Source organism: Bombyx mandarina, chromosome 13, assembly GCF_030267445.1.
Source record: "Bombyx mandarina strain Sakado chromosome 13, ASM3026744v2".
NCBI classification, from domain to species: domain Eukaryota; kingdom Metazoa; phylum Arthropoda; class Insecta; order Lepidoptera; family Bombycidae; genus Bombyx; species Bombyx mandarina.
Genome location: NC_143220.1, coordinates 15,167,341 through 15,192,686, shown reverse-complemented (window position 1 = coordinate 15,192,686; position 25,346 = coordinate 15,167,341). Strand labels below are relative to the sequence as shown.

The 25,346-nt window shown below is 34.7% G+C and overlaps 1 protein-coding gene across 1 annotated transcript in view; it reads right to left on the bottom strand.

Moving 5' to 3' along the window:
• LOC114248513 (paired box protein 6 homolog) overlaps nucleotides 1–25,346 on the bottom strand; it is a 45,541-nt gene that overhangs the window by 14,130 nt on the left and 6,065 nt on the right. The window contains exons 2-3 of the mRNA XM_089732363.1: nucleotides 18,481–18,678; nucleotides 7,770–7,910 (exon numbers count right to left, since the gene is read on the bottom strand). Of these exons, the coding sequence (XP_089588489.1) occupies nucleotides 7,770–7,910; nucleotides 18,481–18,678 (339 nt within the window). The remainder of the gene's footprint in view (nucleotides 1–7,769; nucleotides 7,911–18,480; nucleotides 18,679–25,346) is intronic.

Sequence of the window (25,346 nt, the reverse complement as noted above, 5' to 3'; positions counted from 1 at the left end):
TAAATGTCAAAAAAATTTACAAGAATTGTCCGGCGCGACCATCCGAACAGCCTCAAAATTGAGTTAAATAGATTGATTTATAGAACGTTTACGAATTAAGAAATAAGCTACGTAGAATGAACTGAACCAATAAAGCAATGGCTTGGTGCTCGCCATAAAAACTACATTAACGGATAAATAATAAATTACAAAAGCATTTTTACAACCTACTCAAAACATTTTAACACCCCCTCGTAAAACCACGCGTCATCGGTTTCGCTAATTAATCGGCGCCAGTCAATAATTTCAGCTCCAGCACAACCCATTTATTTTTGACCTAAGAATGTAATTAATCAAACCTGGTCAGTAGCGACAGCGGCCCGTAACGCCTCGTAAACCGATATCGATTTAGTAGATAAGTTGCGCAAGCTATTGTGTAAAATTGCTATGTCATCACTAACAAAGGCGGTAGTGGGCACCTTATTAAAATTTAGCCGGATCCGATGAGCCGCTCTGTTTTGATAACCGCTTCTCGGAGAGCAACAACGCTCGCCGTTCAAGAGGTTGCAACGTTTTCAAAACTAACTCATTATATTCCACGATTATACAAATATTAGTATTTTTTTTATCGCTTAGATGGGTGGACGAACTCACAGCCCACCTGGTGTTAAGTGGTTACTGGAGCCCATAGACATCCACAACGTAAATGCGCCACCCACCTTGAGATATAAGTTCTAAGGTCTCAAGTATAGTTACAACGACTGCCCCACCCTTCAAACCGAAACGCATGACTGCTTCACGGCAGAAATAGGCAGGGTGGTGCTACCCACCCGCGTGAACTCACAAGAGGTCCTACCACCATCCGTAAAGTCAAAAAGATACTAAATTTCTTTTCGATTCGCGCGTATAGTTTTTTTTTTTAACAGAAACTGAAACGGCTTTACGCTTCAACGGCTGTTGCGTCTGCCGGCGACATCCATCACACAAAGGAATCAATTTTATGTTCGCTTCGATGTTAGCTGCACAAAAATTAAATTCATCAGAAACCATTATAAGAAATATTTAATCAATTTGGCCAGTTTCAATAGGCAAGCACGTCGTAAGCTAGCACGCGCTGACCACAATACCAAGAAATCGTCAGTGATCATTTTGTTATGAATTTGATTAAAATTCTATCACTTGAGGTACTTAAATGGACCATAGAGTAACATAAAAACAGAATAGTGACAAACTTAATTTATATTAATGTAAATATTCTGTTAAAAGTTCAATTATTTTTAAAAGATTAAATAACAGATAAAATTAAATTTACTCTCTCTCTCTCTCTCTCTCTAGAAACAAAGACTAAGCCGTCCTGCCTATTTCTCTAACAAAGCAATTGTGGATAACTTTTTGATCAGTTGAATCGCTGTTATTTAAAATACTTCAACCTCATGTCTCATACATATCTACAGGTTCTGGTTACCATTTAGTAACAACTACCAGTGCAAAGAGAAGTTATATATAAAATTCTCGATCAGTTTTCTATTAAATATCAACGCTATAGACTCTAATAGTTTGTAGCACATCGTCGAAGGCTCCTTCATCAGCAGGTGGTCCGGACCGGTCAATACACTTTGATACAGCGAGACCATCGTCAAATCTAATTGAATCAATCATAACTACAACCCCGCTCAGGAATTCCAATGTCGAAATCAGATGAAGCTTTCCCAATCTCGGTGAACATAAATAATACAAATAGAAACCGCAAGACCTAACTGTAAAATTTTAACGTCTGACAGAAAATAAGGGAGAATTATTTAAATATTCCACCACTTACGACAAATATGTGAGCATTTACGCAAAACAACCGACCAGAGATCGCGTGCAATTTTCGCATACAACGGAGGCATGGGCGCTCACTGCGCTCGAGCAATTATTTTAAACACATTTCAACAAATGACGATAATGTCAGCCGACGAAGGAGATAAGAACAAAAAAACATGAAAAAATAAAAGAGCTCACTGAGCAATTGTTCGGGCCTTGTTCCCGAAGACATGTTCAGAATTTCAACAAAACAATCAACATTTATAAATTTTCCATTAAATATACTAAAGTCTTAATTAATAATAAAAGCATTACAACCTGATTAATACTTGGTACTATTATTTAAAATGAATAAACACAAAACTTGCCGTCAAGTAGAGTAGACAATTTAATTCCACAATCAATAATTGTAGCCAATGCGAAAGGCAAATTATTCAAATGAGATTCGTAAAAAACTTGAATTCAGTAACTTTTCAACTACCTATTTTATAATCTTCTTATACTTCTAATGAACCCTTATTTACTTCCATAAATAACTGATAAATAAACTCAATAATGTAATCCACTGCAAATAAAACTTGTTTTGTATGGATATTCCCGAATCGTGTGCTGCGATGTTACGACGCCCCCTGCGGATTTAATGATTGTGGACCAATTTAACAACTCAGTTTAGCACACGGCGTATCCCATCAAGTATGTTATCGTCGCTTAATCCGGTCCCAGCGATATCGTAAGAAGAAGTAGTCTTGTAAGCGAAACCAGTTCCACATGCGATCTCACGCACCCTGCACTTCTAGCTAGAGAAAACATGTAATGTTCTGAATCCATTGAAAAAACGTACAGCGGATTTTTGTACAAATTCAGACCTTGTGAGATCGAGACGAAGGTTGATATTGATGATTGATACGGTAAGCGTTTAAGTCTTTTACATGTGCGCTGTCAATGTTTAAAGTCACGCATAGCCACGAGAGGTGTCGTAGAGGCAATTATCGCAATTGGCTCGTCGGCCTTACAGCCAAAGACGCCCATCGAGATCTGAATTTCTTAGTGTATAGCGTGGGGACATTGTAATTTGATATGCCAGGAATGACCAGCATAGCTCATGCAAGGAAAAGTTGAATTTAGTTATATACATAGTTTAATGTTCAGAGTTCATCGGTAGTACCAATTTAATAAATATTATTAGATTTTACGCATTAAATGATTTTGTATATTACCTAGATTTTGATTAAAATCTTTTTGGAACGAAGTTCCTTACGGCAGGCTTGGAGGGGATAGGGATTTTGCTGCGCGACCGAACTGAAAAAAATGTGATAGTAAAACCGTAAGAAAAAATCTGTGGAAAAAAGTGCGTGGAATAAAACTGTTAAATGAGCCGTGCGCAGGCGCGACAGTCGCATACACAAGCGAGTAGTGTATAATACCTTTCTCTTTCTCCTTCTTTCTTTTCGTTCTCTAATCCCTTCTCTCTTTATTTAGTAATTATTTCTATTTCTATGTAATTTTATGTTGTCAACCAAAAATAAAGAGATATATTTTGCTATTTTAATTGATAATTTGAATTAAAAAAAAATTTATTTTACGTAATTTATTATTTCCTAAAATACTGAATTTCCTAAATACTTTCCCGTACTTAAATAAAAACTAATCAGCAAAATTTAAGAGAAAAACCAAGAAAACCTACATAAAATTGAGCACCATTTCTTTTTTTGGAAATTGTGTCGATTCTACATTAGCCGAAGGAACTTCGTTCCTACCTGGTGTCCCACGACACCACATTTTAGTTTTTTTTTATAAAATTGCTCTGGTCTACTCAAGCACTTATTCCGAACGATAACAATATACCTTTTAGTGCTGACCATCAATGTTATTAAAACATAGCAATTTAAATAGTTAAAAAATTTAAACAAAGTTAAAAGGTACGCAAAGGCTTAAAGAGTTCCAGAAATGATATTCATTGTAGTGATCTTGAATTAAGTTTAATTATAGTTATGTTGGTAGGTAAACAAATCTTATTAAGTCCCTTTGAGGAGCAGTATGCTGAAAACTATCCGTTAGCCTAACCACATTTCACATTACATTAATATAGCGCCTAGCAAGTCACTTACAAATGCTTGTAAATTACAGTCAAAATACACTATGTCTCACTAAAACAAATAGCTTTTGCTGAAAATTAATAGGGATAAAAGTCGTTTAAATCTTAAGACTAAAGAGAGAATATTTAGACAGCAACCTGAAATAATGTACTCTTTAGTTGACCGCACATAGATACTTTTAAATCTAATACATATTCTCGAATTACAATATCCGCTGCCATAATCCGGCGGCCATTTACGAAACTATTAGACCGAATTCGGGGTTGCACTTTCATGGCTTTAACTATTGACCTCCCAAATAGTGTTTGACACTGAATACCTAAAGTTCATTACTCAAATACCCAGATCCTTTAATTGGATGAGTATACAGTTACGAATAAACAAAGCGCTCACATTTTCTTACGCAACCGTATTTCGGTAATTGGGTTGAAAAATAATCTTTTAAAAGTAGTAAAACTAAAGTAATAAATCTATAGATGATTAAAAAATGATGACCTATTTTGATATCAAATTTAAAATTTAAATATACAATCATGACTCTTAGCATCATCTCAGCTATTTGCACGTATGCCTTTTTCACCTCACATTCTTAGCTACTTCTAAATTTTATGACAATGTCCTCTACATTAAACACATATTCATTTATATGCTGTAGAATCTTCTTTTTGGAAATGTTCGCGTAATTACGAAAACGAGGGTATTCCTGAAGATGAGACAGTTTTCTTTGCAAAATTGTAATTTAATTGCTTACGAAATAGAGTATAAATTGTATAGTTATTTTTACGCTTTAGAATTTCTGATATAGTAGCACTACAAAATTCAAATAAAACAATTTCATTTCCCTTTTTAGAATAAATAGATTTATGATTTGTCAAACTATTTAAATAAACACCGTATTAGAATTAGCCATTGTTGAGATTAGCATGCACAAATATTCAGATAAACAAAAGCGTGGCCTAATGTCTTACAAAACATAGATTACGTTAGCAACTAGAAGTTTGTTTATTTCAATTATCAGTCAAGCTACGAATATTACAGACTTTGAGACACAAACCTATTTGTGTCAATATTTGTTGGCTGCTCTTAGGAATCGAATTAAATCGAATAGTTGATTGTTTGACCTATCCAACCGTGAATCGATATAATCTAACGCCTTAAATACCATAATCGAATAATGCAATACTGATCTAGGGCAGTGCTTTCGAAACTATTATAATGCTTTTAATTACTGGTGGTAGGACCTCTTGTGATTCCGCGCGGGAAGATACCACCACCCTGCCTATTTCTGCCGTGAAGCAGTAATGCGTTTCGGTTTGAAGGGTGGGGCAGCTGTTGTAACTATACTGAGACCTTAGAACTTATATCTCAAGGTGGGGTGGGTTTACGTTGTAGATGTCTATGGGTTCCAGTAACCACTTAATACCAGGTGGGCTGTGAGCTCGTCCACGCATCTAAGCAATAAAAAAAAATGTTCGAAAACATTCTGGAATTGAAATATTATATAGTGTTAAGTAAATTTAGTGACCTTAACGAATGATAGTTTAAGGTATCGAGTGATATTGAATAGGCTCGTCACATCGTGTCGTCCAAGCGAGGTCTGCGTGCACCGCCCGGTAACGTGAGTCGGTCACCGGTATTACGCGCGGCGCTCACCGTTTTATAATAACACACCGGCCAACTATTATTATTATTATTTGACAACCATTACTGGTATCTAGCTCTGCCCGCGTAATGCTCTTGTTGTATAATTTAAACCAAACACGCTAGAGTTAATGACGGACTGCGCGCTTTCGGGTTTTTTATTGGCACATTTATGGCAACAGCGAAACTAGTTAAGAACTAAAATTGTTATATATAAAAAACCAAATTTAATGTGAAATTAAAACATCATAAATTGATCTATGATCTAGTTAACTTGAGTTAGCTTTAATTTTGAAAGAAACGTTTGAAGTACCTTTAACACAGATGCGCGCAATAGATTAAGCAATTGATAAAATATTTTTCATAACTGGTATGTATTCCCCTTCAGTTTATTTTACACAAAAATAAAATTAATTTAGGGAGTATAATATGATAATATTTTCTTTGCTTTTCCTGAGTCGTAGACATAATTAAAGACTACTCTAACGGTTTAATTTAGTGTTTTTTACTGTTATTATATCATTTCTGGTGTTAGGAAAACTTTACAGTGTTCGTGGTCACGGATGACATAATTTAAGGAATCTAATGATTATCTGGTACATAAATAAATGTTCAAAGAATTAAGTAAATATTTTCTGACAATTTTGTACATTATTTGATATTTAAGTGCGTGAAATTATCAGTGTCTATAACATGTCTTTATGTGTCCAACTGTTTGGCTCGGCACACGGTCGTGAATGCCTTAGGCATTAATAGCAGCATTAGATATAACACAACAGTATCCCCTGCTTTCATATCACATATTAAAATAAACGTAACTGAAGCGAGAAGTTGCTCAATAAATTTAACCGTTACTCGTAAACGCTTATTGCTGGCGGTTCATATGTTAAGTGTTTTGAATCTTTTAGATGAAGAACAACTAGCTTGATCGTCCGATGTAAACGTTTAAATAAACAATTTGATATTTATTGATAACTAGCTGACCCGGCAGACTTCGTAGTGCCTCAATCGATAGATAAAAGACAAAAGGAATCCGTCCGATGGAGGACACATCAAAGGACAAACAAAATTGTTATCTTTATTTAATTTAGAGCATTTTCGTATATATAAATACCTTTGAAACCTTCTCTGGACTTTCACAAATAATTTAAGACCAAAATTAACCAAATCGGTCCAGCCGTTCTGGAGTTTTAGCGAGACTAACGAAAAGCAATTCATTTTTATATGTATAGATAATAAAAATTGCCACTCACTTATTAAATGATAATTTTTAATTAAAATAAAGCTTGAAAAAATGTTGTAACATATAGAAATGAAAAATTCCGAATCATAACTATGCAACTGTATAAAATGGCCGCTACGAAAAATGTACGTAGCTTATTATCCAGAGAAAAAGGTGATTTAGTGGCGTAGCTTTTTCATTTAACAGAATAAAAGAACAAAACCTTTTCAATTCAATATAAAGCACTTAATTATATTATATTTGCATAAAGCATTACAACAGCTTATGCTAAATACATCCACATACTCGTCATCATTCTGTTACAAATAAAAATAAATACAATGAGATTACAGTTGAATTTGGAACCTGTCATTGTGCTTACTAATTTTTGCGACAATCTTTGTGGTAGCATTACAAAAGGTACCCACGGTGTTAAATGCAATACTTGAAATTTTCTACCCACTTGGTATTAATCGAAAATTAGCAATACGTGCTATTGATAGATAAACTGAAACAAGCAAGCAAGTCCGAAAGAAAAAGGTTTTATCTAGGGAAATTAATAAAATTACGACTCGCAACCTGTAAGCGACGCCTATCATTACTTTTCCGAATATTTATAAATCAGTCAAGTGATAAAATCAATACAGACTAACTGCCTAAAGGCGATACGCAAAGAGAAGTAACAGAAAAAGTAATTTGTTTTTTAATATTGCAAAATGGACGAATCACCCCCTATCGTTGTGTTACCTACGAAATTATATTACATATTTTGATAGTACATAAATCGGTGTTTAGACTTCTTACTTTAAACACTACACAAGCGCAACGTGTGAATGTGTTGAACGCGAGCTACATAGTAGGCATAGTGAGGGGTGGAAGGTTTTTTTCGTTATGGAATTTCATGATTCCGCTCTCAAGCCGCGCTCAACGCCCGCGATAAAATCTATGCAATAGCTTAAAAAATCTTTGTAACAACATTTATGGCGAGACTTAGATAGTAGTATTAGTATAGTATTTCAAATTACCTTCAGATATAAGCCGTTCACGTATTTCCCATGCGAATATTGTTGGGTTTTCTCGTTTGTACTGCTCAATCTTGGATACTACAGCGGGTGTAGCAACTTTCGGCTTGCTACCTCCTATAAGACCCGGCGGCCGTAATGTACCTGAAAAGATACTTAAAATATTATTTACCGTACATTACTCGCTTGTATAAGAGTTTTTTTTGTAGTGGCTGTGAATATTGGCATTAACGTTCAATGGAGGCGGTTCCCTGTTTAGTTTGAAATTAAAAAGCTTCAATCTTCTTCTAGATTAACATATTAATCGTTGCAAAGCGTAGCAATTTTAAGAGACGAAGCTTTAGACGAAACTGTACCAGCTCACTAAGATTGTTCCGATGTCTCTCCGAAGATCGATCAGTTAAGTTACGACCACCACTGCCACCTCACCATTCCCCCAACAAGAAATAACTAAGGAAGAATTCCTCTAAACCCAAAAATATCACAACTGCCATAATTATCAACTAGCAAAATAAAAGATCTCTAAATAATATATGAAATTGAATGATCGAAGGCATTACGAGCATAATAACAATACAGAAAACAACAACAAAAAGACTTGGAATGAAATCAACCGAAAAAAATAATAATTTAGCATTTTGTTGCAGAATAATAACATAATACAATTATAAATAATAATAGCTCAATGTATGTAACACTTCATTAAGTTTACTGAAAATGATTACAGTGGATAAAATATAAGACGAACTACAGTTCACTCTAAAAAAATATTGAAATCCGAAATAATTGTTTTAGTTTTTCTATGAAATGTGTGTCGATGTTCGTGATTCATGAAAGCGGTAAAATTAATCAAGTGCAATGGCACCTGTTTTCGACGCAAAGAAATAAATAAAAGATTTTAAATCAAATTAGAGTCACAAATAAAAATGCCAGTAATAGCAACACGCTACCGATTGATGCAATTTCATTGAGCGCTAAACGTGAGTAAACGCAATTTACTTGTCGCGAATCGATTCTCTGTATCACAACCTTAACAGATTTTCCTTCTCAGCTCTTATATTAATGTTCTGAAGGCTGAATTTATGTTTCGAGTGGACATTAAATGACTTGTGTTTTCTTACTTTAAAGGAAGGTGGACGTTCGGTCCTGTAAAAAATCGATAATCGAGCACGGCGGTCAGAATAACAATGAGTCTCAAATTAGTATTTATAATTTCAGGATCATTGACGTCGGGCTAAATGAAACCCGACCGTGCGAGGTCTGAATTTTTAATTCATTTCGCGTTACGTTTCGTGTTTTTGTTTTCAAACATAACGATCGATTAAAATGATGACGAGGAAGTTACGCGTCGATATTACAAAGATTACAAATAATCGCGCACCAATTAGATTCCGAGCTGGTTCGTTTTGTACGAACGCTGCGTATACGCTACTCCATGGCCGGAGTTAATGGCTTAAATTCTCGATAAATAAAAAATACATCGCACAATGGAGTTAGTCATACTTAAGTTAGATAATGGATGAGTGCGTGCTTCAGGACAATTACGTAAAAACTTAACAGCAGCATTCCTGCCGGCGGCGGGCGACCACGGAACGTTTTTGCCGCACACCATTCCCGTCCATACCGATAACACGCTGAATTATTCAACGTATAATTTATATTCACATTTTTGTCAACGCTATTCAAGATGAATTCATAAGGGCCTTTATGTCTTGATAAAACTAAAGCTCACCGCCGAAAACGAGGGCTGAGCGGCAAAAACGGTAAAATAGCAGCACTGCAGGACGACTGCGACTCCATGCCCTAATAGGTGACGAAGTTTCTTTTTAAATTTTACAAAAAGATTTCCAAATGTATGTATTCTTATACAATCTTTAAATTTGATATTTTGAATTTTAATAATTTACGTAATAGGCAAAAGTGTATCAACTTTTTTCTACCAAGTCATGTCTATAAATACAACAGTGGCGCTATCTGATTTTGTCGAGTATACTGTGATTGTATTTACATATTATTCATATGCAAATTGATTATCTTTCAGAACTAGAGTACATGAATCGCGTAATAATAAAACCCTTCTCTTACATAGTTTCTAATTTAGATCTGGGTAGCTTTTTTGCTATGTTGACGATTACTATGATGTAGGTAACTAATATTAAGTGGCCATCGGAGTCCATAGACACAATCATTGTGAATGCTGTCGCCCACTTGTGATGTGGAACCATTAGTAGAAATGCAGAACTGTAGTATCAAACCATGGTGACTTTAAAAAAAAGCATTTAAATAATTTGAATACTTTTGTAATACCATCAGTTCTACGGGCAGTGCACCTTGCCCACTACCATTTCAATCTTGCAATCCTTCGGGCTGTGTCAGTTACCTCGGTTCTTCTGCGAATCTCCTCGTTCCTAATTCAATTTCGCAGGGAAAATCCGAGCATAGCCGTCTCCATTGCTCTTTAAGTGACCCTACTGATAAGGCCCATTGTCAGCGACCACGTCTCACTGCCGTATGTCATCACTGGCAACACACACCGGTCATAGACTTTCGTAACTATTCTCAAGAATGTCCACTATTGACTGATAAATTGAGCATTTTTAGTGTGTTTTATTAATATATAACTATGTTGACGAGTGTACCCTTTTTTTTCTTCCTTTTTTGAACACATATTATGTTTAGAGTCTGTACGTTTGTGAATTCATAAGATATATTAAAACCTCCACGAAGGCTTAAATTGCTGTCAATTAACTTATTTTAACAAAAAATCTATGAATCTTCTTTTTGATTGATCTAAATAACGCCGCTGAAACCGTTACGAAAACAAAATATAATTGTGAAGTTCCCGCATCACTGATACTTTCGAAACGTTTTCCTTAAGCCTCAGTCACAGTTTAACACCTCAACTGTGAGAGAGAGATAGAGAGAGAGAGAATTCTTTATTGTACACCAAAAAATAAATAAACATTACTGTATCGCACATACATTAAACCCAAAAAAGTACAATAGGCGGTCTTATCGCTAAGAGCGATCTCTTCCAGACAACCATCAGGTGGACAAGAATCATTTGGAAACGAACTACGCACGGTGTTCCAATCCAGTGAAATACATATACATATATGTACACATTCATATACACATACAACTGTGTTTCCGTATTTATCGTGCCACCAAAATTTTTATTATATTTCTTATGGCTTGCGTTCTGTATCATTTTTTAATTATTTACACATAACTACGACTCTAGGATTGGGCTATTTTTTAATTGCTGTTACAAGCGGACGAGCACACGGCCCGCCTCATTGTAAGTAGTCACCGTTAGTTACGGACATCAGCAATGCTAGGGGCACAGCGAAGACCACTGCTGATGCAACCAAGCCGCTAGTTACTCATTTTCGCCACTACTATCTTTGCACTCACCATCTATGTTTATGAACCAACTAATTACGCCACTTAGTAATCAATAAATGTATCTTTCTCAAGAATGCTACATATAATTGAAGATAAAAACTTTTTATTATGTAAAATGATTTTTAATTCAACAGCTGAGAACATTACAAATCGAATTGTTTCTCTTTAATCTGACATCGCCTTTCACCTGTTCCGCTGTAACTATTGAAAATCCATATCGCCATTACCAGTAGAGTGCCGATACTCGAGCCGTTCTCTATTGATTGATAGCTAAATTGCGGCAGGCCGGCACACCGATCATTTTACGATAATTAAATCGGCTAGAAACGTAATCGCATGACCGGGGCCAATTATTGGCATTGCCTAGACAGAGGCGGATCGTGTGAGGCACTGAAAATGCTGCAAAATATGTATTATTTGCGTGAAAACCGCGCGTGTGCTCCCGGCGCGATCTTACCTCTTGAACACGACCACTTTAAGGAATTTAAAAAAATACAACTACTTATAAAGTATGTGTATGTGTGTTTGGTACATGATGAAAAATTAAAATTCTTGTAATTATTTAAGCTGTTCAATATTTGGAGTCAAAGGCTTTAAGTTATTAGCTTACGTACATTCCTATTTCATTTAAAACTTTATTGCAAGATTGAATAAAACTCAGACTACTATTTTTAAAATTGCAGTACAGGTCCTAACGGATCTAGATCAGATCCAATGTCTCTTGCATTAGACGCCTTCAGCTCTAACACTAGGAGTAGGCTAAGCACCTACTTATTAAAGACCAATGACAATTCAATATTTTAAACAGTTTCATCCGTTATCCTTACTAGGATAATCAGAATTCGGCAAATGAAATTTACAAAGAAAAATTTAAAAAATCTTCACGGTTTCATTAAATTGAACATCACCGACACTTAGTGTTCCGGTGACAGATAGTGTAACGCCATCTTTACTATTTCATTTCATTCAACAAGCGTATTTTATGGCCGTATTAGCCAAAGACTGTTTATTGTAGCTATATCATTGCAAATTACAATAAAATCGGAGGACATCAGTATTACTACACAATAGCTACATATATCACGTGGCCGTCCATCTTAAAATATATGTATGACAATATAAAAGTCATTTATTGGACTATTTATTTAATTAACTGTGTATCGAAAAATGAACTAAAATAACAGCGAACAATTCTAAGCAAACATTGAAAGTATGAACTAAAATTGTTTTCAACAATATAACGTATTACAGGGTTAAAACTAAAAAAAAACGGTAATGCTTAATTTTTTATTTCCGTCCCGAACATTTTCGTTTCAACTACGGAACCCTTTATTGATTGTTCCCCAACACGCACAAATCTATTCCTTCATTCTACTTATTTGTGTAAATTCACTATCAAAAGTTGTAAACGATCATTCATCATCGATCCAGTTAAGTGTAAATCGAAGACACAATACTTAACCAAAACGAAGCCTAGTAATTTTCTACACAACCCACAATAATGGTTTAAACTCATTAAACGACTCCTCTATAAAGAACCTTTTAAGCGACGCAGAAAAGGCCAGAATCGAGTTAATTAAATTTGTATTAGGGGTATTTCACATTACCCTATGACTGGCGCTAGTGTACCTCCGCCAGTAATGCACTGTCATCCGACTAATAGATCAAAATCTTAAGCGGCAAAGTGGGTCTGGATAGCCCGGTTTATTGAACATAATGCGATACGTGTTAACGATGCCATGATTCGGTGATTAATCGATTTTTCATTTGGAAACAGCCCAAGCCTGCATTCAAAGGAGCAGTCTACAAAAATCACTCTAAACAATGATGATATAAAATTATGCACCAAAATTTGTTAATACACTTCTTTTATTGAAAAAACGGATCTACATAGATATTTTGAAACCTTCTAAACGTTACTCAATGAAATCGATTTTACAGTGATGTGCTAAAGATCAAACATTAATAAACAAAATAATTTGAGGGCAATCACACCTAAACAGCGTTTGATGTTTATTTTAAATGTAAATACACACTTCTATTCTTTTTTTTTTATTGCTTAGATGGGTGGACGAGTTCACAGCCCACCTAGTGTTAAATGGTTACTGGAGCTCATAGACATCTAAAACGTGAATGCGACACCCACCTTGAGATATAAGTTCTAAAGTCTCAAGTATAGTTACAACAGCTGCCCACCCTTCAAACCGAAACGCATTACTGCTTCACGGCCGAAATAGGCAGGGTGGTGGTACCTGCCCGCGTGGACTCGCAAGAGGTTCTACCATCAGAAAAATTTCATTCATTCATTCATTCATTATTCACAAAATAACCCGCAAACTACTCTTCAACATTGCCAGTAGTGTGTCGAGACAATCAGAAAACTCACAAACAAAACAAGAATAAGTTTTACTAAAACTAATTTGACTTAAAGAAAAGTCGCTATAAAATCATCCCCGTTCATTACTTAAAACCACCACGTCCATAATATATTCAATAAAGCGATCGTCATGTCACATTCACGCGAACGTTTAAAGGCTTAATAGCATTACTATATCATATAATTACTGCTACCTGTAATTGAACTAGCCAAGTCGATTTCTAAAAACATCATGTCTTCGAAATGGAACATTAAAAAATCAAATTAACCGCAGGAACTGGAGCATAAAAAGAAAAAGCATCGTTTTTGTCGAAAAAATGTCAACCCCGATAATTCAGTTTTGATTATAGGATGAATGCTTAAATATGGATTCATTATACGCTGCGGTGATCCGCAGGCAATCATCTTGAGTAGGTATCATTAGTGGACAATCAAATTTGACTATAAAGAAACAAAATAAGAGGTTAAATATGAAATTATTCGCTTTGTGATTTCATTGCTTCTATACATAAAATATAATAACAGTCTATGCGTAATTGATTTAGAAAAGTTAAATAGATTTTATTCTTGCAATAAATTCATCAAAAAATAAACAAATTGTTTAATTTTCACAAGATCACAGAGAAAAAAACCCTACGGACGAATCCCGGTTCAAATTATGGATTTGAAAGGATTTATGTTTACAAAACTGAACCTTCGGAACTTTGTCCAAAAGACTAAATAAATCTTGGACCTTTGAACAAAATTCACTTAATAGTTCATTCATATATACAAACATAAATGATTTTCATAAAATTACTCGCACAATGTAAGAAACTTCAAATCGATAATATTCCAGTATTTGACAGCTTTGATAATCAAATATAAAATCTGTTAAAGTGCTCATATTGCATTCATAAGCCGTTTTAAAACTAAAGCCAACCAAGCAACGTTATCTATACGTACTCATTTCCATGCCGTCAGCTTGAAAATTGTTTGGGCTAGATAATGACTCGCGAGCTAAGGCTATGTACTTGTACGTGTATTAAATACGTAAGTGGTTGTACATGACAGCCCTGGGCGGTTCCTAGCCAGGCTTCCGTGGGAACCTGCCACGTGACGTTACAAAATCACCACCAGCGGAAATTGATTGACACTCAAACTACGGCCCTAAGTTAAGGAACTTACGACCGATATAACCTAGATTCAATTAAATTACTTCTGTCGTAGAAATTCATACCGAACTATTCCAATATAAAAAAAAATAACTTTAAAATGAATACGCTTTGAGGTTTCGAACTTTTTTTGTAAGGAAACGCAGGGAAGATAATGATAGAGCGTGCAGTTCGAAATAATCGCATGGGTGCCTTCAATATCTTTCGTTCACGACTCTTAAACAAATACAAAGTGCTCCACGTGTTTTAATAATACCCCTCCAGAGATGTAATTCAAAAAATTAATCGCATTCGACCAAGTGTTTGCGATGTCATGCCAAACGTACGCTTCAGTTAAACTAACTATGATATTACACAGCAATAATTACCGCCCCATACATTGTTTACCTTAATCAAGGAACGCTTTAATTACAGAGGCCCTTCAAAACTTCTGGAGACTAATTTCAGGTTAAAGGCCGAGAAAAAAAATCGAAAATAATTCATAATTACAAAACATTTTCGGACACACAATAATGGTGCAGGTGCAACGAGGTTTTATCGTCCTAAAAAAAATATCGGAGTGTCTCAAAATACAAAAGTAATAATTACAAAGGCGAGAACCCCAATAATTTAAGGTTGCGACTGTGAAAAATCACCGCGGATAAAATAGTTCTCACATCAGCGATCGAAGCAGCATTGGGAGCCAATGCTCGCGGCGAATCAGTCTCAGCAGCGCAGGCTCATACGTCCGCGCTCCGGTGGCTTATAATTAACACGCTGCAAGGTTTATGAATCGATTACAATCTAAGTTTTCGTCAATAGGCGCTTTCGTCAGTATACTGCCGATGCCTTATCGTTGATTAATTACGATTGAGATTTTTTTGCCTTAGCCTACTATTAATTGGAGTTAAATACAGTTTGTTGCCAAATAACGGATTGGCTGGAACATTGTTTATTAATTTATTCCTGGATCTATAGTGGCGTGGTTTATGTGCCAAATGGAATCATAATACAATAAATAATGACTTTTTTTTCTTAGCTTTAAACCTAAGCTTGGGTACTATATTTGTATATATAAGGTATTTTTTTAATACGCTTTTATTAGCTTCAGACGTATGTGGGTTTGTAACGGAATCTTGGAACATGATTTTGACCCCCTTCAAAACGTCGGATTAACTCAAAATTTGGTATACTTGTTAAGGACCGATGACAATTAAATATAAAAAAAAATGAAAAAAATTAAACAAATTGAAATTCAACTAAAAAATGAGAAATAAATAATAGTTTAAAAAAACAAACAAAATACGCTTTTTATGGAAAATCTAACTAAAAAATAGAAAATAAATTTTAATAAATTTGAATTGAAAAGTGTAAGAAAAAAATATTTTATTGTAAAAAAAGCGTGCGGTGCGCGGTATCAGTAGTTATAAACATTTTATGAACAGATATGAGTAGAAGGGTTATTTTGATAATATCCTGAAAAGCATCCCACGCTTTTTTACAATAAAATATTTTTTGCTTACACTATTTTTAATTCATATTTATTAAACTTTATTTTCTATTTTTTAGTTGGATTTTCTATAAACGCGTATTTTGTTGGTTTTTTTACACTATTATTTATTTTAAGCGCATATTAGCACAAATTAAAAGGATCAATAACTTCAAATCACACACATCTGATGTTAAAAGTCTTTAGATGTGTCAAAGTGAATGCCACCTTAACACATGAAATCAAAGTCTCGATTGCATTGCAGGTGATTCAATTGCAGTCTACTAAGCTCCCGATATATGTAGGCAGGATGGTGGTACCCGTACGGCTTAACAATATATTACAGGTATTTACGCAAAGTTATAAATTTTTCAGTTTTCAATTTACTTGACAGTGTTATTTCTTCATCGTAGTAGAGTTTTTTAGTACAGAAAAAAATTACCCGCTACATAATTAAACTGTATTTTGTGATGCTCGATGCCACGGATTTTATACGCGAATACGATCTATATAATTTAACGGCGAATAGATTTACTATATGAAAAAAATCGGTTGTAGCGCGCCGTAAACATTATTAAAACTACTGCTAAAATTTAATCATCTTACGATTTAAACTCTTTAATTAATATTTTTTAATATAATAGGTTGGGGAATAAGTCTTTTAGTGTTATAGTATGTATTAACTTGTAATAATATCTCTTTTGCTATACTGTTTGTATCTGGCTGGTTTTGGTATCATTAAAAGTTTAAATTTGAAAGAAGATAATTCCAAATTCAAATTAGGAAAATGTGTGACTTTTATTTATTTTTCCTACTGTCAAGATGAGTGAATCTAATGAAGAAAATCGATACATTTTAAAATTTTACTACAAAAAGGTAAAAATGCAACGCAAGCCGCGAAAAAAGTGCAGTGTCTGTGAGAGTAGCACAAATTTGGTTTAAGCGTTTTCAATCCGGAAATTTTGATGTCAAAGATGCACGTCTCTCTGGTCGCCCTATTACGGATAAAATGGATGCAATTTTTGAAAAAGTGGAGCAAGATCGGCATATTAGTAGTTACGACGTAGCTGAAAAACTGGGAATTGACCACAAAACAATTTTGGCGCATTTGAAAATAACTGGGTACACAAAAAAAATCGATATTTGGGTACCTCACCAGCTCACTGAAAGAAACCTAATGAACTGTGTACTCATTTGTCATTCTTTACTATGACGTAATGAAACCGAACCATTTTTGAAGAAGCTGATAACTGGTGATGAAAAGTGGATTACGTACGGCAAGAACATGCGAAAAAGGTCGTTGTCAAAGGCCGGTCAGGCTTCACAGACTGTAGTGAAACCTGGGTTAACTCGCAACAAGGTGATACTGTGTGTGTTGGGGTTGGAAGGGCATTATTCATTATGAGCTGTTACCACCAGGCAGGACCATCGATTCTGAACTCTACTACGAACAACTGATGAGATTAAAGCAAGAAGTTTAAAGAAAGCGGTCAGAATTAATCAAAAGAAGGGGTGTGGTTTTTCATCATGATTACGCTAGACCTTACACATCTTTAGCCACTCAGCAAACATTAAGAGAGTTACTGATGAACAAAACTAATATAGATAAGCCTTTTACAATGGTTAATCCTACAGTGTGATAGGAAAATGAACTTTAACCTACAACTAACTAAAGTACCTATTAGAAGACTATTGAAGGAAGGTAAATTGTTAATTAATAGTAGAAGTATTGCTTCTAGCTATCGATTTTCCTACATAATTAAATTTAAATGTGTATATTGATTAGTAATCGAGAATTATAGCAAAGTACAAACATACTTTATTTATATGTGAACATCAAAATGACTATTCAATTTTAATACTTCTATCTAAAAAAAAATGTATTCTTCTGTCTATCTAAAAAACTGTCTTTAAATGTAAGATACAGACGTTATAATCCCAAAACCTAAGCTTTCATCTTATGTCATTTTTGGTCACATTGAAATCGTTGGCTCACACAATCAAAAAATTTCAAAATACTGCTTTAAGATATTATAATTTGCTATTACAGGTGATTTATATTATTTGTGTTAAGGCCAAATTGAGAAAAATATCAGACGTTACAAATATTATGTATAATATGAAAAAAACTGTGTCTTAATTAATAAAATAATAAACTATATAAAAAATAAATTTAAACTCTTAATAAGACTACAGGCTGGAAACTTCAACATTGTTCTATGATTTTAAACATAAAACATTTATATTCAAACCATAATTTTAATCTGACAGCTCTATATCTCCGAACAATCTACAAAGAAAACTCACCAAGCAACTTCGTGACAGCACCTTGTTGAGACAAAACATGGTGGGCGATATCATAATGCCTTAAGCCGAATCTGGACAGCTCCAGAAGCCGTTGCTGCGACAGTAATGAAGACAGGGGATGAGACGCTGCACCAGGGTACAAAGGGGTCCCGGATCCGCCGCCGGCACCTCCCGTTGAAGATGACGGAGATACTGGTACTGTTAAAAAAACGACTAATTAATCTTAATAATATTCTTAACATGCATTGGATACCAAAAAACTTTATGAAACATTTTAACGCAGATTTTTAATAGATTTTGTTTTATATTTTTATTCATTTGCTAAAAATGTAATAACCATTATTGAATTCCTTACAATAAAATATGTTTATTTCATGATAAAATGGACGTAAGATGAAACAGTTTTATGTCATAAAATGATAACTTTAAAAATGTATGAAATAAAAATCGGTAGCGGATTTTACGAGTTCTACAAAGTAAACAGAGAGACAAATATAATGGAATTATAACTGTGATTTGGCACGATTATGAGTGTATATCGTCGAAACAACTTTTTACCGTGTTTCTATAATGAGAGAGCCTCGGGCGTTACTTTCTGTGAATCCACATTACCGAGGCCGGTAAATCCGTGCGCATTCATTATGTGCCTCGCATGATTGCAACGTGTCAAAGGCTTAGAAGTCAAGTTTATTACAAACTCCGAAGACAAACTACAAAGCCGCACACTCGTTGTTTACCGCATGCTATCATTTCCCACGATGACAGACCTGGCGTTATAAATCCATTCAAAATAACCGTGTACGTATTAGACGAATTAAAGAGCATAAGTTCTACTGCAAAACATAAGTAAATTATTCTCATCCAAAACAACACCCTTAATGCCACCAATCTGATAATTTAATTGTGAAATAAAATTTTACGAGCTGAACTCGATCCGTTGATGGCTAAAATAAAAATTAAAATGTTTCTCAGCATAAAGGATTCAGTGGATATATAAATTTAATATATAAAATTGAGTGAGCGAGTACATTTATTATATTCACGCAATTTGTCGTTAACATCGAACAGATACGCTACACCGATCGTAACAATGCTTTCTTATGAACACATCGTAACAAATTCAATTATAAATTAAGCTATTAACATAATATACCTTAATTTGTTTATCAGGTTAAGCATCAAAATTAATGCAACTGGCATAACTTGGCCATAACTTAACACTTTTTATTAGCGAGTCAATAAGGCGATTTCGTCAACGAAAGTATTATTGGACTTGAGTTTTTGTTCGATCGAAACACACTCTTAAAAATATGCCGTTAAGAATTACATTGATATACTGGATCATCGCGCCAAGGGCTCACTAGTGGTTTTAACGTATAATTTCTCGTGTAATCGCTTTAATAATGAGGAAAAAAAGGTGATATTATCTGCCCACGGTCAATAAATTAACACCGTTTAGAGCAAAAATGTACATTCTTAGTGTCGCTACTATTATAAATAAATTGGATTCGAACGGATAGAGTTTTAAGGAGTTCGTGTCGTTGAGTGCGTGTGTGTTTTTATTAGGGTGCGTGAGCAGTGAGGCCTTATTAAAATATTTCGAGTGGAAACTGGAAGGACCACTTAGTGATGCGCGGGAGTTTCACGCCTGAGCTGATACAACATTAAGTCGACAAGATAGCTTATTTGTGCTGAGCCCAGGATTAGTGGCAATAAATCACTGATTAGAATGTATTGACTGGCGTTGACTCTGACCCGTTGTCGCCCCATTTATTTATTGTCCGTCGGTTTTTAAGCATTTACAACCTAATTTCATCTATTTGTGTACTGTTTAACGAACGATAGTTTATTTGCTTAATTAGCTTCGTAACCGTAATACTTTGGTTTCAATATGTAGCGTGTTTCTTTAGCACATTTTTGTTGGTTTCTTGTTGAACTTTAAGACTTTTAGTGATGAAAAACTACTCGACTATTACTAAACAAGGAAAACTATTTTGTTGTTTGAAATGTACTTGCGCTTATGATGTGTATCAGGATTATAATAATGACATAACCTACAACTGAATTCATTGTTGAATTCGGTATTTTAATTCCAATTTACATTGGTATTAATTATAATTAAAACTATTTCATAATAATCATTTTCACTGTAATTAATGACCAAATCGTTTCTGTACATTTGAGATAAATTCAAATATTTATTTAAACTGACAATGACAATTTAATACAAGTCACAAGGACTCGTTCATTGCAAGTTGTGTTTGTTATAAATACACCTGCACCGTACGCAAATAAAAATGTAAAGAAACATGCATGAGAGAGTACTTTTACGCGTTCATCCGAATATAAAACAGTTTAATGCAAAAAAAATGCTTTTACCGAGTCTTCCAGCCATTAATGTCATCACGCACCGTAAAATTGCCACCTTCTGAGCAAATTTCAATACAAGATCAAAAATTCACTTGACTATAAGCAGCGAAGCAGGTACTGCGTCCGCCACTATTGTTTTAAAAATTCAAATGAATTATGGATATATTGCTAAAAACGCTCTCCTGTATTATCATCGAAGTATCAGCCATTGAAATTAAATTGTGCGCGAAATTATCACTTACCTTAATAAAGCTTTGAGGTTTCTTTTTATTCGCACAAAATGTGTATGACGATTAAAACGTAGGTATTTTAAATTTAACGATATGTAAACTTGAGGCGGACAAACTTCGATTTGATAGTACAACTGGTAATTTCGATAAGTAATTAGTCTATTGTTGGATTTATTTTTCAAGATATTGTCATTTCCGTATTTTTCAATTCAAAAATACATTTTATTCTTTAATATTTATATGTATATTCTTTGGTGTAAATGTTAAATCATTTCTAAGATATTGTTAAGATTTAAGGTTTCCAGTCTATTTTCCTTTTTCAATTTCCATATTTACTGCAAGATCAATGTTGTGTTTTATTTCAAGAATTCGATAATAATGTTCAACATTGCATCCAAAGGCTATTGACCATTTTATATACCTACTGACTTTGTTGGAAAATCGATTATCGAGGAATAGGTTAGCTCATTACAGAAATTTTTAGTGGAAAATAATCTTTAATCAAATATGTTTGACCTTTTTTCATCCTCAAATTATGTCGAACCGCCACTTTTTTTTTAATCACTGACCATTACATATCCACTATTTCCCACTGTTGCTCATGTAATTTTTAACTTCTTGTATAACTAACTTTCAATCCTGGATAGAGCATGTGGAGGCTTAATTTATTTTGTATGTATGTTAATTATATTTACTGTTCTACTTGAGTAAGCGGGCGCATGGTCCTACTAGTGCTAAATAGACGCAGAGGTTAATCTATAGGTAAAGATATACTAACGTGATTTCACACGAGATCAATGTTTCATCAGTACTTTGAAGATACCAATTAAAATCACCCTTCGAGTTACACAAGACTGCCAAAATTCGATGGATGAAACAGATATCAACTCATGCGTACACCAGTCATTACGCAAAATTATAAACTTTGTAATTTTCTTTTTTGTACCATGACGTCATTCCTTCATATATGGAATTAGTTACACATTCACTAAGAACCAAATGGGAGCTGCTCTGTTTTAATATGATTGATAATTCGATGAAAAAGCAGCATGATAGTAACCAGCATCTACTAGATCGAAGGTACTTCAAAACTTCCGTGAATTTCAACTAAATAATGTAAAGAACCAATTAATTTTTGAGAACTTCGTTCGTTTTTAAGCACCGTTGTGATAAAAAAAATCCAATAGATGATAACGCGACGATAGCTTATTGTCGAGCAGTAAGCTATGGAGAGGGCTATGATTGGTATTTCTCTACGAGACCGAATCAGGAATGAGGAAATCCGTAGAAGAACCAAAGTTGCTGACATAGCTCGTAGGATTAGTAAGCTGAAGTGACACTGGGCAGGTCACACAGCGCGAAGGTCGGGCGGCTGATGAGGCAGAAAGATTCTCGAGTGGAGACTACGGACTGGCAAGCGCAGTGCAGGACAGCCACCTACCAGATGGACCGATGACCCAGTGAGAATCATTGGGTCACGTTGAATGCAGGTGGCAACGAAGCGGTCGCACTGGACATCAATTGGAGAGGTCTACGTTCAACAGTGGACAGTGGACAGGCTGAGATGATGATATTTTTTTTATTGCTTAGATGGATGGACGAGCTCACAGCCTTCCTGGTGTTAGGTGGTTACTGGAGCCATAGCCATAGACATCTACAAAGTAAATGCGCCACCCACCTTGAGATATAAGTTCTAAGTTCTGAAGTCGTCGTGGCCTAAAGGATAAGACGTCCGGTGCATTCGTGTTGAAGCGATGCAACGGTGTTCGAATCCCGCAGGCGGGTACCAATTTTTCTAATGAAATATGTACTCAACAAATGTTCACGATTGACTTCCACGGTGAAGGAATAACATCGTGTAATAAAAATCAAACCCGCAAAATTATAATTTGCGTAATTACTGGTGGTAGGACCTCTTGTGAGTCCGCGCGGATAGGTACCACCGCCCTGCTTATTTCTGCCGTGAAGCAGTAATGCGTTTCGGTTTGAAGGGTGGGGTAGCCGTTGTAACTATACTGAGACTTTAGAACTTGTATCTCAAGGTGGGTGGCGCGTCTACGTTGTAGATGTCTATGGGCTCCAGTAACCACTTAACATCAGGTGGGCTGTGAGCTCGTCCACACATCTAAGCAATAAAAAAAAAAAAAAAAAAAAAAGTTCACAGTATAGTTACAACGGCTGCCCCACTCTTCAAACCGAAACGCATTACTGCTTCACGGCAGAAATAGGCAGGGCGGTGGTACCTACCCGCGCGGACTCACAAGAGGTCGTCCTACTATCATTAAAAAAAGATGATGATGATTTTGGAATAGACTGCGATTAGACTTAAAAAAATTATAAATAACAAACTTACGTCTGCCCGTTAAGTACCATTACGTAGAAAAGTACGAAAGCAAAAATATGTCGACCGCAAAGCTAAGTTGGTCTTTTAATGTGCAAAATGAGAATGTTCAAATCACATATGATCGCAGATAAGTTAAGTTTCTAAGAAAAATAGTTTAAAGAAGATGTAATAATATTTTTTTTATTGCTTAGATGGGTGGACGAGCTCACAGTCCACCTGGTATTTAGTGGTTATTGAAGCCCATAGACATCCACAACGTAAATGCCCCAGCCATCTTGAGATATAAGTTCTAAGGTCTCGAGTATAGTTACAATTCTTCGGTGTTAAGAATTGTGGATGTTAGGTACAAAAAAAATGTTTTATTACTATAGGTATTTCAATTGTGTTTGTTTGATGTAGTTTGATGTGTGAAACATTGAGCTGAGTGTTTTAGGGACGGGTATACCTCAGCTCTAAATCATGTCTTCGATGTTATGAATATCTTCGATGGAATGACTCTGTTTTGTTTCATATTTTTATATTCATAGAGTTCAAAATTAATATAAAAACACAAAAAATTTCATTACTCATCAGTGTCTTACAGAAAACCTACCTATTGACATTTATTCGAACAGTTGCGACTACATCAGGATTGACTTACACTTGCGTCACATGACACCCTCTCATGTGAACAAGTGTTCCACAGTTTATTCATGAACACTGTGTGTCAATGTTTTAGCCGACTCAACGGCTCATTAATACATTGTCCCCATTGTCTACTAATTAAGGAGCATCGTCGCAGTTTACAAAGCCAGCTGATTATTATGCGTGATCACCATTTAAATGTTAATTAGATTTATTAGCGCACTTGATCAAACACGCTCCGATAGAAACGTTAACATGAAAAAAACATTCCCCGCGGCAACGTGCTCAATAAAAATATTCAAACTCGTGAGTTAGATAATTGACGTGAAAATATTTTATACGAACACCAATGAAATTATAATATCTTACAATAAATTAATAGATTAATGTCTCATTTACACGATTAATAGTTTTATAGTGCTTATACATACGTAAATTGTACACAATAGCCGATTGATGATTACACAAATTAACTCCACACGGGGCTATTATAACATTTATATTTTACATATTTTTTATTGCATCGAATTATATTCAATTTATATTATGCAGAATTCATTTATCGGTGACTTCGTGTCTCATATTTGATATAAAAAAAGACGAAACACGTAGTCAATTCCGATTAGAAATTCCTTCTTGAAAGTTTAGCTCATTTATGATTTTAATTTTAGCCACTCTCAGCAACTTTTCACATTAACTCAACGGTTTTTGAGCTAAATTCATTCAAAGTGTAACGATACTGTAACAGAGAGAGCTTGCATTTAAGAAAAATTAGATTTTATAGCCGAATATACATAAAACTTTATCTCCTCTACTTTTGAACTTATATTCGTAAAAATTACAATTTTAAAATTCGATTATATGAAAAGGTTATTCATAAATTAAATACGATTAAATGAAAAAATAAATCCATAAAACTGAATGAAATGTTTTAATCATTCCACTTTTATGTTCACTCGGGTTATATTTAGTCGAAGGACGACTTTTAATGTGTGAATATTGAAAAACGAGTTCTTAGTGCTGGTTGACGGATATGCGCTTCGGAGTGCATTTATTGTTAGTCGGAATCTATGGACTCTGAAACATACTTGAAAACAAACCTGATAGTAAGTGTGCAAGCATATTGAAATTCAATTTAATTATTTCAAAAACAAGTTTTGCAAGACATAGACATGTATTTTCATTGGTTGCAGGTGGCAACGGACCGGCCGCACTGGAGATCACTTGGAGAGGCCTATGTTCAGGGTGGACAATGGACAGGCTGAGATGATGATGATGATGATAGACATGTATGTGTT